Source organism: Nomascus leucogenys, chromosome X, assembly GCF_006542625.1.
Source record: "Nomascus leucogenys isolate Asia chromosome X, Asia_NLE_v1, whole genome shotgun sequence".
Lineage (NCBI taxonomy): Eukaryota > Metazoa > Chordata > Mammalia > Primates > Hylobatidae > Nomascus > Nomascus leucogenys.
In genome coordinates, this window is record NC_044406.1 from 46,435,381 (window position 1) to 46,451,803 (window position 16,423).

At 35.9% G+C, this 16,423-nt stretch overlaps 1 protein-coding gene across 12 annotated transcripts in view; it reads right to left on the minus strand.

The window, feature by feature from the left end:
- KDM6A (lysine demethylase 6A) overlaps positions 1 to 16,423 on the minus strand; it is a 238,229-nt gene that overhangs the window by 64,530 nt on the left and 157,276 nt on the right. For all 12 annotated transcript variants that reach the window (XR_004028808.1, XM_012499008.2, XM_004092433.3 and 9 more), the window contains 2 exons: positions 10,146 to 10,200; positions 7,461 to 7,495 (listed from right to left, as the gene is read on the minus strand). Coding sequence is in view for 9 of the 12 variants with exons in the window: in XM_004092433.3 (XP_004092481.1) it covers positions 7,461 to 7,495; positions 10,146 to 10,200 (90 nt within the window). In the remaining 3 variants the exon portion in view is untranslated. The remainder of the gene's footprint in view (positions 1 to 7,460; positions 7,496 to 10,145; positions 10,201 to 16,423) is intronic.

Genomic DNA, 16,423 nt, shown 5'->3' on the forward strand with positions numbered 1-16,423 from the left:
CCCGAACAGCTAGGATTACAGGCGCGCCACCACACCCGGCTAATTTTTTGTATTTTTAGTAGAGATGGGGGTCTCGCGATGTTGGCCAGGCTGGCCTCAAATTCCTGACCTTAGGTGATCCGCCCGCCTTCGCCTCTCAAAGTGCTGGGATTACAGGCATGAGCCACTGCGCCTAGCCCTGTAGATAATTTTAAAGCAGATATTTAGGCTGGGTGCGGTGGCACGCACCTATAGTCTCAGCTACTCGGAAGGCTGAGGCATGAGAATTACTTGAACCTGGGAGGCAGGGGTTGTGGTGAGCCGAAATTATGCCACTGCACTCCAGCCTGGGCAATAGAGCCAGATACTGTCAAAAAAAAAAAAAAAAAAAAGGAAAAAAAAAAAAAGCAAGCAGATATTTGAACAATGTTGACAAAAGAAAAACATAATCCTAATGAATTAATGTATAAAAAATCATACTCCAGAAAGAGAAACAAAAGGAAATTCCAGAACTGAAAAAAAGTTAATCTGAAATTTAAAAAAGAAAATCACTATATGGATTGAATAGCAGATTGGAAAGTATATTTAAAAAAAAAAAGAAATCAATGCATTTGAAAACAAGTCACTAGAAAGCATACAGATTGAAGCAGAAACACACACACACACACACACACACACACACACACACACAAAAGTTAAAAGTTAAAAAAAAAAAAAAGCATCTAAGATGTTTGAGGCAATAGCATATAGTCTACCATACATGTAATTGGAGTCCGAGAAGAAGAGAAAAACGGTGGAGCAGAAAAAAATATTTGACAAATCAATGGCTGAGAATTTTCCAAAACTGATAAAAAACATCGAACCCCAGACTTAAAATACTATTAGTATAATTATAAAGAAAAAAACAATATCTGAGCACATTGAAGTCAAATTTTTGAAAACCAAATATAAAGAGAAAAACCTTTTAAAAGCAACCAGAGAAAAACAATACAATACAAACGATACAATAGGAATGACAGCTAACTTTATACAACCATATCAATAATCAAATTAAGTATAAATAAACTAGACACTCCAAATCACCACCACCACCACCACCACCACCACCACCATCACCACCAATAAAAGAGACTGCCAGAATAGATTTACAAAAGGAAGAGCCAAGAACATTGTATTTATGGGATGGACATTACAGGCTCCAAGAATTTAAGAACAATACCTTTATCATATACTCAGTTTCTACATGTACTTGGGTCTATTCCTGGGCTTTCTAAGGTATTTCACTGATTTGTCTATTCACATGCCAGTACCACATTTTTAATTATACAAGTTTTATTGGGTTAGTATATCCCATACAATCCTCCCATCCCTGTTTTATCCTAGCAATTTTAGCATGTTTTACCATATCAACTTAGCTAACTTCTAACAAAAGTTTGTTGGTATTTTTGTATTATGTTTCTGTTACACTAAGAAGAATCAACATCTTTATACTGCTGAGTCACAGTATCTCTCTAAAGTTTATTCCTAAGTATTTAATATACTTTGCTGAACACTCTAAATAGAATTTTTTCCTGTTATGTTCTGACTATTGTTGTTGAAGCTTATTAATTCTGTATGTTAATTTGTGCCTGTAACTGACTTCTCTCTCTTGTCTAACTACACTAGCTAATACCTATAGTATAATACCGAGGACTAATGGAAATAGTAGGCATCTTCACCTTGCTCCTGATTCTAGTGAAAAGGTCTCTAGAATTTTGCCTTACATAAAATTCTGACTTTGAAACTAAAGCATATGCATTTTATCACGATAAGAAAGTAACCCGCAATTCCCATGTATATGAGTGTTTTTATTAGAAATGGGTATTGAATTTATCAAAGATTTTTTCAGAATCTATGGTGATAATTATTTGACTTTACCTTTAGGTCTATTATTACAATATTAATAGATTTCTGAAGATTCAGTCAACCTTGCATTCCTGAAATGAATAACACTTGGTCATAGTATATTGTTGTGTTTAATGAGATAAGATATTCTGTTTGCTAATATTTTATTAGCATTTTTACACCAATATTCATCATGATATCAGTCTGTATATTGACTCTCTTATTATACTGTCTTTTATTAGGTTCGGATGTAATACTTGCTTCAAAACAAAAAGGAAAAACAGTATGACTGTTTCTCAAAAAATTAAACATAGAATTACCATATGACCCAGCGATTCCACTTCTGGGTATATTGCAAAAAAAGAACTGAAAGCAGGAACTCTAACAACTTATATACACATCCATGGTCAAGCAGCACTATTCACAACAGACAAAAACTGGAAGCAAACCAAGTGTCCATCAACAGATGAAATGGAAAAACAAAATGTGGTGTATCCATACAATGGAATATTATTCAGTCTTAAAAAGGAATGGAATTCTGACACATGCTAAAACATATACAAACCATATAGACATTATGCTAAGTGAAATAAGTCAGATGCAAAAGCACAAATATTGTATGATTCCACTTTTTTTTTTTTTTTCCCCTCGAGACAGAGTCTTGCTCTGTCACCCAGGCTGGAGTACAGTGGTGGGATCTTGGCTCACTACAACCTCCACCTCCTGGATTCAAGTGATTCTCTTGCCTCAGTCTCCTGAGTAGCTGGGACTACAGGCACTTGCCACCATGACCGGCTAATTTTTGTATTTTTAGTACAAGTGGGGTTTCACCATGTTGGCCAGGCTGGTCTCGAACTCGTGGTCTCAAATGATCCATCCCTCGGCCTCACAAAGTGTTGGGATTACAGGCATGAGCCACCGCGCCTGGCAGATTCCACTTTTATGAGATACCTACAGTGGTCAACTCACAGAGACAGAAAGTAGAATAATGGTTGCTAGGAGCCCAGTGAAGGTGGTAATGGGGAATTATTACCTAATGGATACTTTGAGATGATGAAATAGTTTTAGTGATGAATGGTGGTGACAGATGCACAACAATACAAATTTACTTAATGTCAGTGAGTTGTACACTTAAAACTGGTTAAAATGGTAAAATCCTATGTATTCATGAAACAAACCCTACATATTTATCACATACTTATGTATCAGCTGGAATTTCTTTATTTAGAGTTCTTGGATTCGTGTAAAATACTTATCTATATTATAGATGTCTAATATAGATAAGTTATAGATGTCTAATATAGATAAATATTATAGCACTTATCTACATTACTTTGCTATAGTATAATAACATACATAAGTCTATAGTGTTTTGGTAATATATTAATGCTTGACAGAAAAGTGTTAAAAATGAAACAATTCTTATAAACAGTGTTATTCAAAATAATATTATTTGTAATTATTCCTCAAAGGGGAGTAGTTAAATTAGTTAACTGTACATCTATATGTAAAGGGATATGATGCAGCTCTACACGTACTGATACGGAATGATTTCCAAGATACAATATTAAGTTAAAATTTAAAGCAAGGTCAGAAGAGAACATACATTATTGGCTATCATTTGAATACAATTAAATACAAGAAATATACATGCAAACATAGGTGGACTTGCTTATATATACACTGAGTTTCTCTGGAAGGATTTAAAAACCACTGGTAACATTGATGGCTTTAGGGAGGGGAGTAAATGCCTGGGGAAGTGGAAGGAAGAGGACACTTCACTGTGTATTCTTTCAAAACTTTTCATTTTGGATTATCTATTCAAAAATAACTAACATTTCAGTAACAGAATGAAAAGGAAGAAATCCTCTATCTTGAAACCTTAAAGGCTATAAGAATTAAGATGGTGAACTGCTCAAATTATTTCACTAAACTCAAGAAAAAGAAAAGAAGCCCAGTTAATACTATTATTACTGTAGAAAAAATGATCTGGAGGTCCCAGCTAATAAAACAGGGAAGGTAAATTAATTCATCAATATAAATGTTCAAGAATAATTGACAATATATTTAGAGATATGACATTATACAGTCATGTGTCACTTAACACTTTCATCGTTGTGCAAACATCAGAGTATACTTACACAAACCTAGATGGTATTGCCTACTACACATCTAAGCTATATGGTATAGCCTCTTGTTTCTGGCTACAAACCTGTACAGCATGTTACTGTACAGAATACTACAGACAATTACTATACATTGGTAAATATCTAAACATAGAAAAGGTTCAGTTAAAAAAAACACAGAAAAAGTACAGTAAAAATATGCTATTATAATCCTATGGGACCACCGTCATATATGTGATCCTTTGTTAATCAAAACATCATTGTGCGGCACATGTACAGAGAAGCAAAGTTATCTTTATTTATAGATGGTATGACAATATACATAGAAACCTATGAGAATCTTTTTTTTTTCTTTAAACAGTCTCGCTCTGTCATCCAGGCTGGCGTGCAGTGGCGCCATCTCGGCTCACTGCAACCTCCACCTCCCCAGGTTCAAGCGATTCTCCTGCCTCAGCCACCCAAGTAGCTGGGATTACACACACGTGCTACCACACTCAGCTAATTTTTTAATTTTTAGAAGAAACAGGGTTTCATCATGTTCCCCAGGCTAGTCTTGAACTCTGGGCTTCAAGTGATCCACCTGCCTCGGCCTCCCAAAGCGCTGGGATTACAGGTGTGAGCCACCACACCCGGCAAATCTATTTTTTTAATCTACTAAAATATTAACAGCTTTGTCTATAAGATCATAAAAGATAAAAATACAGGGTTAGGGGATGAGATCCCATTAAAATTAAACAAACCCAAATGCCTATTATTAAATTCAACACAAAAATTTTTTTAATCCTTTACTCATATCTCTACAGAAGACCTCTTTTGTTTCCTTTTTGTTTGAGACGGGGTCTCGCTTTGTCACCCAGGCTGGAGCACAGTGGCGAGATCTCAGATCACTGCAAATTCCACCTCCCAGGCTCAAGAGATCCTTCCACCTCAGCCTCCCAAGCAGCTGGGACTACAGGCGTGCACCACCATATCCTGCTAATTTTTGTATTTTTGGTAGAGATGGGGTTTCACCATGTTGCCCAGGCTGGTCTGAAACTCTTGAGCTCAAGTGATCCACCCACCTTGGCCTCCCAAAGTGCTGGGATTACAGGCATGAACCACCGTGCTTGGCCAAGACCTTTTTGTCTTTCAAACATTATAAGCTCAATACCACAAAGCCATTTTACTTGCTAACATTTCTTTAACACCATTCTAGGTAAAGTGGTATTTCATAACTTTAGTTTTAATTATTATCTTAGTATTTAATCCTGTGAAGGTAATGTGGGGACAGGGCCCTCGGGGATTATGAAATGATCCTTCTTCATTTATTAGTGGGGAAGACTTCTTCCTATGTAGAGAAGTAGAGAAACTTCCCTTGAACTATTGTTTACCTAGCAGTAGCCATTAAATACATCTCACTTAAATTTCCTAAATCCATATTCATAAATAGGGTCCATTGGTAAAAACTGGTGGAACTACAAAAACGAACTTTTAATAGGTAGGTAAGCAGGCCATCTTGCTTCTCTTTTCACTTGAAAATGAAAATCCATATTATAATCACTGGAGTAGAGTTCTTTTTAATCCTTTCATATACTTACAGTGTCATCTTCCTGTCACCTAATAATTATATACTGTTTGCCATGAGTTTATTCTTTTGTTTAATCTGAATCAGTATTAAAATTTATCAAATGAATCAATGGGAGGAGGGCCCTGTGCCCACATTACCTTCACAGTATTAAACAATAAGACCAACAGACAACTTCACATCAGAAACAATGAAAGCCAAAAGACAATGTATTGTGAATTTCAAAGCAGTCAGATAAACAGAATTCCATCTCCAGCAAAAATACTCATTAAAAATAAAGGTTAAAAAAACTTCTGCTTCTTTAGCTAACGACAGACCAGTGATCTCACAGAGAACTAGAAAAACTAGAGTATGGGGTGGAGGTGGGATGGGGAGGTAGAGGGGGGATGGGGAGGCAAAGTGGGGATGGGGAGGATTGAGGTACCCAGAAATGTGATGTTATTTTTTTAAAGCTCCCCATGACAGCTGATTTATAAAGCTTCCCAAATAATTCTGCCACAGAGCTGGGTTTGGGAACCACCAGCATAAATGATCTCAAACTATCTGATTACATTCTATAACAATATAAATAACGGAATGTAGCAGGATCTTGTATCTGGTGGGTATGAACTCTGCATGGCACATATATGCCTTATTGTAACACCTGGGCCAAAACATCAAAACAGACCTTATAAATTATGTAGGCATAAAAAAACCCAACAGTATTTGTTTCCTAAAAAGCTGTTAAAAATTTATGTAAACTATGATGACCTAATTTTGAGTCTCATACAAATTTATTCCTGATTTTCCATACCACTGCCTAAAATGAATGTGTTACACTCTTTTTTCATTTTACTTTAAGTTCTGGGATACATGTGCAGAATGTGTAGGTTTGTTACATAGGTATACATGTGCCGTGGTGGTTTGCTGCACCTATCAACCCCATCGTCTAGGTTTTAAGCCCCATGTGCATTAGGTGTTTGTCCTAATGCTCTCCCTCCCCTTGCCTCCAACCGCCCCCGCGAATGTGTTATACTTTTATCATACAACTAAGCAAAATCAAGATGTATCAATCTTGACCGTGTATTAATCAACAGACACAAAACCAAGATGTTCTAAAATTTAAAAGTTTTTTAAAGTGAAGGAGCCATGAAATTAATGGCAGGAACATCAAGAGGTGATTCTTGATGCCTTTCCAATAATGACACATAGTAAGAGTTATTTCAGTCTTAAGAAAAAGCAAAAGAATTTTTTTAAAAACGCATTACAACAACCATCTATAAACATTCTGAAAAGAAAGAAAGGCATCTGGCATCAAGAATAAAATAAATCTTAAATATAGCCATTTGAGCTTGCAAATGATCTACATCAAGTTCAGTTGTTTCTTTTTTTCTTGAGACAGAGTCTCACTCTGTTGCCCAGGCTGGAGTGCAGTGGCGAGATCTCAGCTCACTGCAACCTCCACCACCCAGGTTCAAGCAATTCTTGTGCCTCAGCCTCCCGAGTAGCTGGGATTACAGGTGCTTGCCACCACGCCCGGCTAATTTTTTGTATTTTTAGTAAAGATGGGGTTTCGTCATGTTGGCCAGGCTGGTCTTGAACTCCTGGCCTCAAGTGATCTACCCACCTTGGCCTCCCAAAGCAGTGGGATTACAGGTGTGAGCTACCGCACCCAGCCACAAATGGATCAAGTTTAAAGGAAAATATTAAATGGAATTTATTTGTACACAGCAAGCACTCCTTGGAGTAATTGTTTCACTAAGCAGCATCTTGATCACATTTAATGAGTATAAAATACAAAATTTACCTAAGAAGTAACGCCCAGGACTCCATTAAATTATCTGTACACTTCTGATTTCAGTAAAGCATGATAGGAGTGATGATTTTTGTTTGCTTTTGTTTTAAATAGAGTAAGTTAAAATACTTACCTGGGTTTCATATAAGTGGGCAATGTGAAATTGAACTGCAAAGGATGAGGAAAAATAAAAAATCAGTAACAATACAGCAGAGTTTGGGGCAAATTAAGTAAGAACAACAAAACATCAAACATTATCACAGTCTACACTATATAGATTTAAGTAATAGAAAAACATAACTTTTATTTGCCTTTACTAAAATAGAATGTACAAACACACACTTAAGAACACAATCATGATAAGAAACCATATGTATTCATTGTTGGTCATTATCAAATGAAATTTCTGTCAATGTAATTATTAAAATTAGCATTAAATCTATAGCAAGTGAATATATGTTTTACAAAGTTCAAAATGGCAACAGTAAGCAAAGAGAGAAAACCTTTATAATCTATACATTTCAAAACACAGTATTTAAAAATTGGATCCCAAGTCAAAAAAGAATAAAATCAGTATTTAATTAAAAAATATTAAAACCAAAGTACAAATCAGTGATGACGTAAAAATTCAAAGAAAAATAAGTTTTACAAAGACATTAAGGAGCCTGGTGTTGAAAAGAGTAATACTGGCTGAAAGTAGGTACTCTACATTTGTTGTGACATCAGGCATTATTATGGCTATCAAGTAATCAAGTAGACTGTCTAAACTATCCAAATCAACTAAACTGTAATAGCCTAAAGTCCCTAAATAGAAAATATGCTCTCCCGTTTGAGTGACCAACCACCTTGTAGCACTCATGATGATTCAAACTGTTTCAAATTCAACAGTTTTATGCCATGTGGCACTCATCCTACCTATGCAGACATTTTTCTCTCAAGAGTAATGATCTACAACTGAGATTTAAACAGAGTAGAATAAAATGAGGATTTACCAAAATATTTAGTTTGATATTTATGAGACATCCATAAAAGTTATCATTCAACTGACTTACCAAAGTTAACTTTTAGGTACTAGACCATAATGAATTAAAAGATAATCAGTTGTTTTCTTATTCTCATAAACTAATTTGAAAAGAATTTTAAGCATCTATGTATTCTAGATGGTTTATATAACCTGGATATATAATTAAGAAAAAGGTATAAATTAAAACTTTATAAATTACTAAACCAATGAGTCAATTTTTTCAAATCTAACCTTATGTTAGAAACTATAAAATACTGCTGCATTTGTTATTTTTCTACTGTTTATTCTACAAACACCCTAATCAGTACTGGATCCTGAATTTCATTTAAGAAAGTAAAAATCCTTTAGATTTTCACAGGAAATTACCTTTAGTAAAAGTATGACATAATTCATCTGGCTTAAATGATGATTTAATCCATACTATTTCTTAATCCATGTTATATTGAAAATTCTAGAGTTTTTGCTGATTCAACAATTTCCTAGGGCATTTCTATCTAAAGACTAAGACTACTTTTCACTAATATCTCTCTATACTCTTTCAAGTGATTTACAGGAGCCTAAGGCAGGAAGATCGCTTGAGTGCAGAAGTTCGAGGCTGCAGCTGAGCTACTCTGAAACCACTGCACTCCAGCCTAAGTGGCAGAGAAAGACCCCATCTCAAAATGAAACAAAAATCAAAAACAAAAAAGTAACTTACAGCAAAACACTGACTTTCTAAAACCTGGAATCCTTTGTATGACTGAAACTGTCATTAATTGCTTGATTTTTCTTATACCAATTAAAAATTTCATTTTTTTGGCCGGGCGCGGTGGCTCACGCCTGTAATCCCAGAACTTTGGGAGGCCAAGGTGGGCGGATCACGAGGTCAGGAGATCAAGACCATCCTGGCTAACATGGTGAAACCCCATGTCTACTAAAAATACAAAAAATTAGCTGGGCGTGGTGGCAGGCACCTGTAGTCCCAGCTACTCAGGAGGCTGAGGCAGGAGAACAGCATGAACCCAGGAGGTGGAGCTTGCAGCGAGCCAAAATCACGCCACTGCACTCCAGCCTGGGCAACAGAGTGAGACTCTGTCTCAAAAAAAAGAAAATAATAATAATAATAATTTATTTTTCAAGTAAGAAGGTTTTTAAGAAATTCAGTGTCAACGAATATTCTTAAACCTTTTTACTGGATATTTTAGTGTATATTAAATAAATATACCTAAATACATATCGATAAACATATAATCAACCCAATCTGCTTTTGAAAAGACACCTACATAGAAGCAGAAAATAATTGTTTGGAAAAAAATACTTTGTTAGAACATGCTTCGTAAATGCATTCTTTTCTAATTAATTGAAAAATGTCAACTCAAACTTTCTAAATGATATATAAAACTATCACAAAAGTCACAAATATGTCTTCATAATTACCAATAATTTTTATCCCATGCAGTAGGAATCAGTAAGCTATCAGATAAGAATCTTTATATACTCATGTTTCCTAAAAGACCAGCAAAACCTGTTTTTAATCCTACTAAGTCATCTACAACAGAAAAAAATCAATCTTGTTTATTAGTGAAGATACTTTTAATTCAACAACTCATTTCACTGGCCTATCTATTTTAGACACAGGCTGTTCACAATATCTGGTCTTGCAGGTTCCATTTGTGTAAGTAGCCATGGCAACCAATACAGCTACATTAAACAATTCTAAAAGAAAAAATTGCACAGAATTTATCACTAACATTATTATTTGCCATGAAGTGATCTGAATACATGTAGAAAACTACGGTACTTAATAATACTTACTTTCAGCATTGGACAAAGTGCAGGGATTACAGTCAACCAAAGCTAACTGAAAATGCTGCAAGATGAGAGTGAGAAAATTAATGCACTCAATTTAGAGTCACATAAAAGCATCTTAAGATACTTTTCAGGTATGTAAGGTCTAAAATAATAATAAATACATGCTATGCAAGTAAAATACACTAGCCTACCAACTAGAAATACTTTGAACATTTACTGCTGACAACTGACATGCTGTGGGGTTATTTTCTTGAGACAGCTGAGAATGGAGAATTTGAAAAAGAATTAATTTTATCAAGTTATCCTATGTATATTTTTATTTATATGAAAAAGGTGAAGATTTTTAAGTCAAGTAAACAGAAGTGTTATACAACAGTTTAAATATTTAGAGAACATATCATTATTTTTAAAAATCCAAGTAGAAGTCTGATGGTATTGTCAGAACACCACTGCTTATCTCAAAACGAGACATGGACTTCTGAAACAAAAAAAATCACTATGAGTATTGTCATAGAGGGTAAAACTTTCTGTCTTTACTGATCTTTCAATAATCACTGTACTTAAGTGCCTTTTAAAATAGCCTGTGTCCAAGTTCATCTACCAAATATAACTGTCCTTTTACAATGTGACATTATATGCATAGAATTTGTATAATTTCCCAGTCAACAATAAACCACTAATATAGAACCCACTTGTAATAATATCATATAAGCACGTTAACATCAATGCATAACACTAATTTTTAGGAATGCATATTATCATCAAGAACACTGGGTGACATTTAATATCTAGTTTATCAACATTAAACAAAGTATATAAATTAAGATAAACAAGTAATAGATTTGGTATAAAATCTAAGTTTAAAAAGATGAGTAAATCTCTTTAAACTCTTCTAAATAATATTCCTACAAATAATATATTCAAATTTTCTGAGCCTCCACAAATTTTTAGCATTAAAAGTAATTAACAAAGTGGAAAGCATTTAAAAAAATGACCATAATAAATTCATTCCTATCCACAATCCAAAAATCTAAAGAGTTACTATGTTGGCTACCCAAAAGTCACAAGGAAGGAAAAATTAGAAAACATCATTTGGTATGAACACTGGCTATTATTAATGTATTCACTCAAGAATGTCTCTTGGCCAGGTGCAGTGGCTCACGCCTGTAATCTCAGCACTTTGGGAGGTCGAGGTGGGTGGATCACCTGAGGTCAGGAGTTCAAGACCAGCCTGACTAATATACTGAAACCCCATCTCTACTAAAAATAAAAAATTAGCCATTCGTGGTGGTGAGCGCCTGTAGTCCCAGCTACTCCAGAGGCTGAGACAGGAGAATTCCTTGAACCCGGGAGGTGGAGATTGCAGTGAGCCAAGAGCATGCCACTCCACTCCAACCTAGGTGACAGAGACTCCATCTCAAAAAAAAAAAAGTCTCTGATGTGCATGCATAATTAGGCTGACCAACACTTGTAATATTCTTAAAACTTAAAGCTGATTACATCTTCTGAATGGGTAAATTACTAACAGAATGACTGTGACCCTTAAATATTAAATGTTTAATTTATCCAACAAGTATTTATCAAGAGCCTATAATGCCCTAAGGACAATGCAGACACTAGGGATGCAATGGTCAACAAAACAAAACTGAAAAATCATTTGCCATAGTTGACTGAATGAAAAAAATCTAACGTTTGAACACTTTGAAAACTGCTTTTATTTTCCCTTGGCCTACTATGCAGACTATGTCTTCAAACATCCCTTTAGTGTGCTACCATAGCAATAGAAAACAGACTATTTTAAAACATTTGAGTACTATGAAAGCAAAGCATGCTTTATAATCAATTGCTTTCCTCTAGACAAAAAGAGCAGAAGAGTAGTCACACATTCAGACTATACTACATTTCTAAGTCTAATTTGTCCTGTAAGCATAAATATTTAGATAGAAGAACACAGACCACCATTCCTAACTGAGCCATCAAAGGGTACAAACTGAAATGAGAAGAAACGGCCTTCAATATGGCAATATTTTAGTTTTACTGTTTCACTGAAACCCCACAAGGAATAATAGAGACGTAGAATTAAAATAGCCTAGCCTACATTTCATCTATCAGTAATTTAAGATTCTGCAATGAAACCTGGCAGGAGTATTTCTTGACCATATTTTGTGTAATTATTAAACAATCTTAAAAGCAGCAATCAAGTTACTGATGCACCATTTCAAACCCACAACACTATGAAATACCAAACATTTCCAAACAGTGAAGACATAGGAAAATTACTCAACAAAAGAATACACATTGGTCGGGTACAGTAGCTGACGCCTATAATCCTAGTACTTTGGGAGGCCGAGGCGGGCCGATCACCTAAAGTTAGGAGTTTGAGACCAGCCTGGCCAACATCGTGAAACCCCATCTCTACTAAAAATACAAAAATTAGCCGGCATGGTAGCGGGCGCCTGTGGGGGAAAAAACGAGAATCCGTTTCAAAAAACAAAAACAAAAAGACCACAAATGAATACACATTCAAAAACATCCACTATGACAATGAAAGAACTTACAGAATAATTACTAAGTGTTTATAAGAAACTAACAACACCGTTCCACATAAAGAAAAACACTGATATGCCGTTCAGTACTCTCAAGAGAGATGAAGAACCGGGGTGGGGATAACATGACCACAAAGCCTCATTTCCAGGACCTAAACCAGATGCAAAATAGAGGTACCTATTAACATATACACCAGTAGAAAGGACTATCAATCATGATAACCAGCCCACAAACCTGAAAATACCATGGTAAAATATCCAGCACCCTTCCCTGCAACCAACAGAGGCAGCTAGGAAACATCTGTGCCTCACACTGAAATACTGCAGTGCCGAAACTGGCTACTGCTGTGTGAAATAATTATTATGCAGAAGAGGCCTCTGCAGTTCAAAGACTATATACAAACCTGAAGGCGGAAAGCAGTCTACAGAAAATTAGTTTCCAAGCAAGAAAATTTACTTATGACTTTTTTTTTAATGTTATAGAGATTTTCTTTTTATGGAGCACTTCTGGCCCAATTTAACGTAAGGTTTGATTCATTACCATTTCTGTTGACATCTTTATCACCAAAGTCACCTTTTGTTTTAAAAGCCTTCAACGTGTTCAACATTTCAAAATAATGTTATAGTATTTTGCCTAATACAGCCAATGGAACTTGATTTCTATGGGGGGGGAGAAACCTATATTCATGTAACTAACACATAAAACTTGAGTTTCAAGACTTTATTTCCCTTTAAATTGTTTTATTTCTAGCTATATATAGTCTGATCATCTCATGAATCTTTTCACTTGTAGAACTCTTCAACTATATTCCCAATCCCGAAAACAAGCAATGGGATAACTTTTTGCAATTGACAAATTATGTATTTAGTTATAAGTTATTAATTTGGAGCAATGTTTGGATTCCAGTACCAATCTAGAATGTTCTGATTCAATGGGTTGTAGGCAACAACCTGCAAACCAGAAAAAAACTTATGCAAGCTATTCTAATATACAGAGTTAAACCACACTATACTATTTTGAAGTTTTTAAATTATGTGCTTGCCCCAGAAACCTTTATTTCAGACTATATAAACAAGGTATGTATAGTTGATACTGCTGTCTATATCCAATTAAGGTAGACACATGGCATTTCAGGACTGACACGCTGGCAACCAGCTTTTACCAGCTTTTATCTATGCCAGGCACGCTTCTATGGCTATACATCTACAGAATACAATGTTCACTGAAATTAATGCCTTAATAGGATTTTTAAAATTTTAACCTGCTTTGAGAATACACAGGAAAGACAACTCCATAACAGAATCCAAAAAGATATAGATGAGGAAAGTAAGAAAAGAGTTACTTCAGGCTGAGGAAACCACTGAAGTTATTTTTACAGAGCCTTATAAAACAGGGTTATAATGGCCATTTAAGTGAGAAAAGGAAAGGTGTGCCAGGCACTGTTGCATGTCAAAGATAAATCATTTTTTTCTTATCCATTGTTACAGACTGCCACATTTCTGAAATTATGAATTTAGGGCGGGGCATGGTGGCTCACACCTATAATCTCAGTACTTCGGGAGGCCAAGGCGGGCAGATCACCTGAGGTCAAAAGTTTGAGACAAGCCAGGCCAACATGGCAAAACCCAATCTCCTCTAAAAATACAAAAATTAGCAGGGTGTGGTGGCACACACCTCAGGTGGCTGAGGCATGAGAATCACTTGAACCCAGAAGCGAAGGTTGCAGTGACCCAAGATCACAACACTGCACTCCAGCATGGGCGACAGAGTGAGATTTTGTCTCAAAAAAATAAAATTAATATTAAAAAATAAGATAAAAGTATAATTTAAAACCAGCAAACTTGATTACTAAAACGAATAGTCTATGGGTAAGAATAGGGAAATGCCCTAGGATGTCATGGTACTTACTTTAAAAATGTGGTCTCTAAAATAAGATACAGAACTGAAAATGGCTAAGTTTTGGTAGGGCTTGTGAGCCATGTTCCTGGTCAAGATGATCTGACTGAGGTTCTCCCAAAGCCCTCAAAACTCAGTTCTGATACTCTTTGTAATACAAGGTTATTACAACTGTTTCCAGGAGGGAATCTACTGCATACCAATGACTTGCTAATAGCTAACAAATCCTGACAATCTTCGCTCAAAAAAGAGGCTTCTTTTTTGAAGTTTACCAGCCGGTCTTTTCTAAAAATTTCTTTAACAACCAAAAAAAAGGGGGGGGGAGAACATAATGCACTGTATACTGAAGATGTTCAAAATCTTAGTTCTAGCTCTTCTTTTTGGCTCCAGATTTCTATCTGTGTGCATGAATATCTGATATCCCTCAGGTACCTCCAAATCAATTTACTCCCAAATGATTTAGCGCCATTCAGAGCCTTTTCACCTCCTAAACCCAAAACCGGCTGCTACTTTCTTTATCCCCTACTTTATTTAACGTAATAAAGTGGTCTGAGCCCATAAATGGGGAATCTATTCCCACATCAAGTCAGTTAATAAATTTCTTTAAGATCTCAAGGATACATTCATTACCTTGCCCCCATCCATCCTATGAGCAACCATTTATCTTACAGCTCTTGCTCATCTTTCTTCCTGTAGCTGTATCCTACCTAGTCTTCCAACTCTTCATTTCTATCATACTTTACAAAAGTATAGGTATGCAACTGACTAGAAATTTTTAAAAACTGGTCCTAGTTTGCATCTAACCTAGGTACACAAAATGATCAGAATATGAGCCAACTTAATTTCCAAGGTATTTCTATCTAGTGAGCAATTTGTATTCATATTTGAGACTGATATGTACACAAATAACTAATACAAGGTGAACATGATATTTTATAAAGGGGGATACTGCAAAAATTTGTGCTGTAGAATATCCTTTTAAAACATAACTTTTTTTTTTTTTGGAGACAATCTCACTCTGTCACCCAGGCTGGAGTGCAGTGGTGCAATCTCGGCTCACTGCAACCTCCACCTCCCCTGAATTCAAGCGATTCTTGTGCCTCCGCCTCCAGAGTAGCTGGAATTACTGGCACACGCCAGCACCCTCGACTAAATTTTGTATGTATGTATGTATGTATGTATGTATGTATGTATTTATTAGATGGGGTTTTGCTCTTGTTGCCCAGGCTGAGGGCAATGGCTCGATCTCTGCTCACTTCAACCTCCGCCTCCCAGGTCATGCAATTCTCCTGCCTCAGCCTCCCGAGTAGCTGGGATTACAGACACCCGCCACCATGCCGGCTTATTTTTCGTATTTTTAGTAGAGACGGGGTTTCATCATGTTGGCCAAGGAAGTCTCAAACTCCTGACCTCAGGTGATCCGCCCGCCTCGGCCTCCCAAAGTGCTGGGATTACAGGCATGAGTCACTGCGCCCGGCCAAACAACCTTTTTTTAAATGTGACAATACAGTGACTGCTTCATAAAGCTGCCTTTGAAGACCAAATATCTATAACGCCCTTAAGTTGTTATAAGTTAGCACCAGAAATCACTTTAGAAATGACTTCTGTAGTTAAAATATACTAGAAGAGAGGAAACTGTAACACAGGGAACCTGGAATCACCCTAACTCCTCAGTTTCAAAGAGAAAGAATGGTGTTACTGCACATATATGAGCAGCCATGTACTTTTCAAACATGCATTTTGCAGGTATTGAAGTATTTCGGCCACTTTTACTAATTCACACTTTAAGGCACGTTATAGAACTCAGGGCAGAAATAATATCAAACAGAAAACCAAAG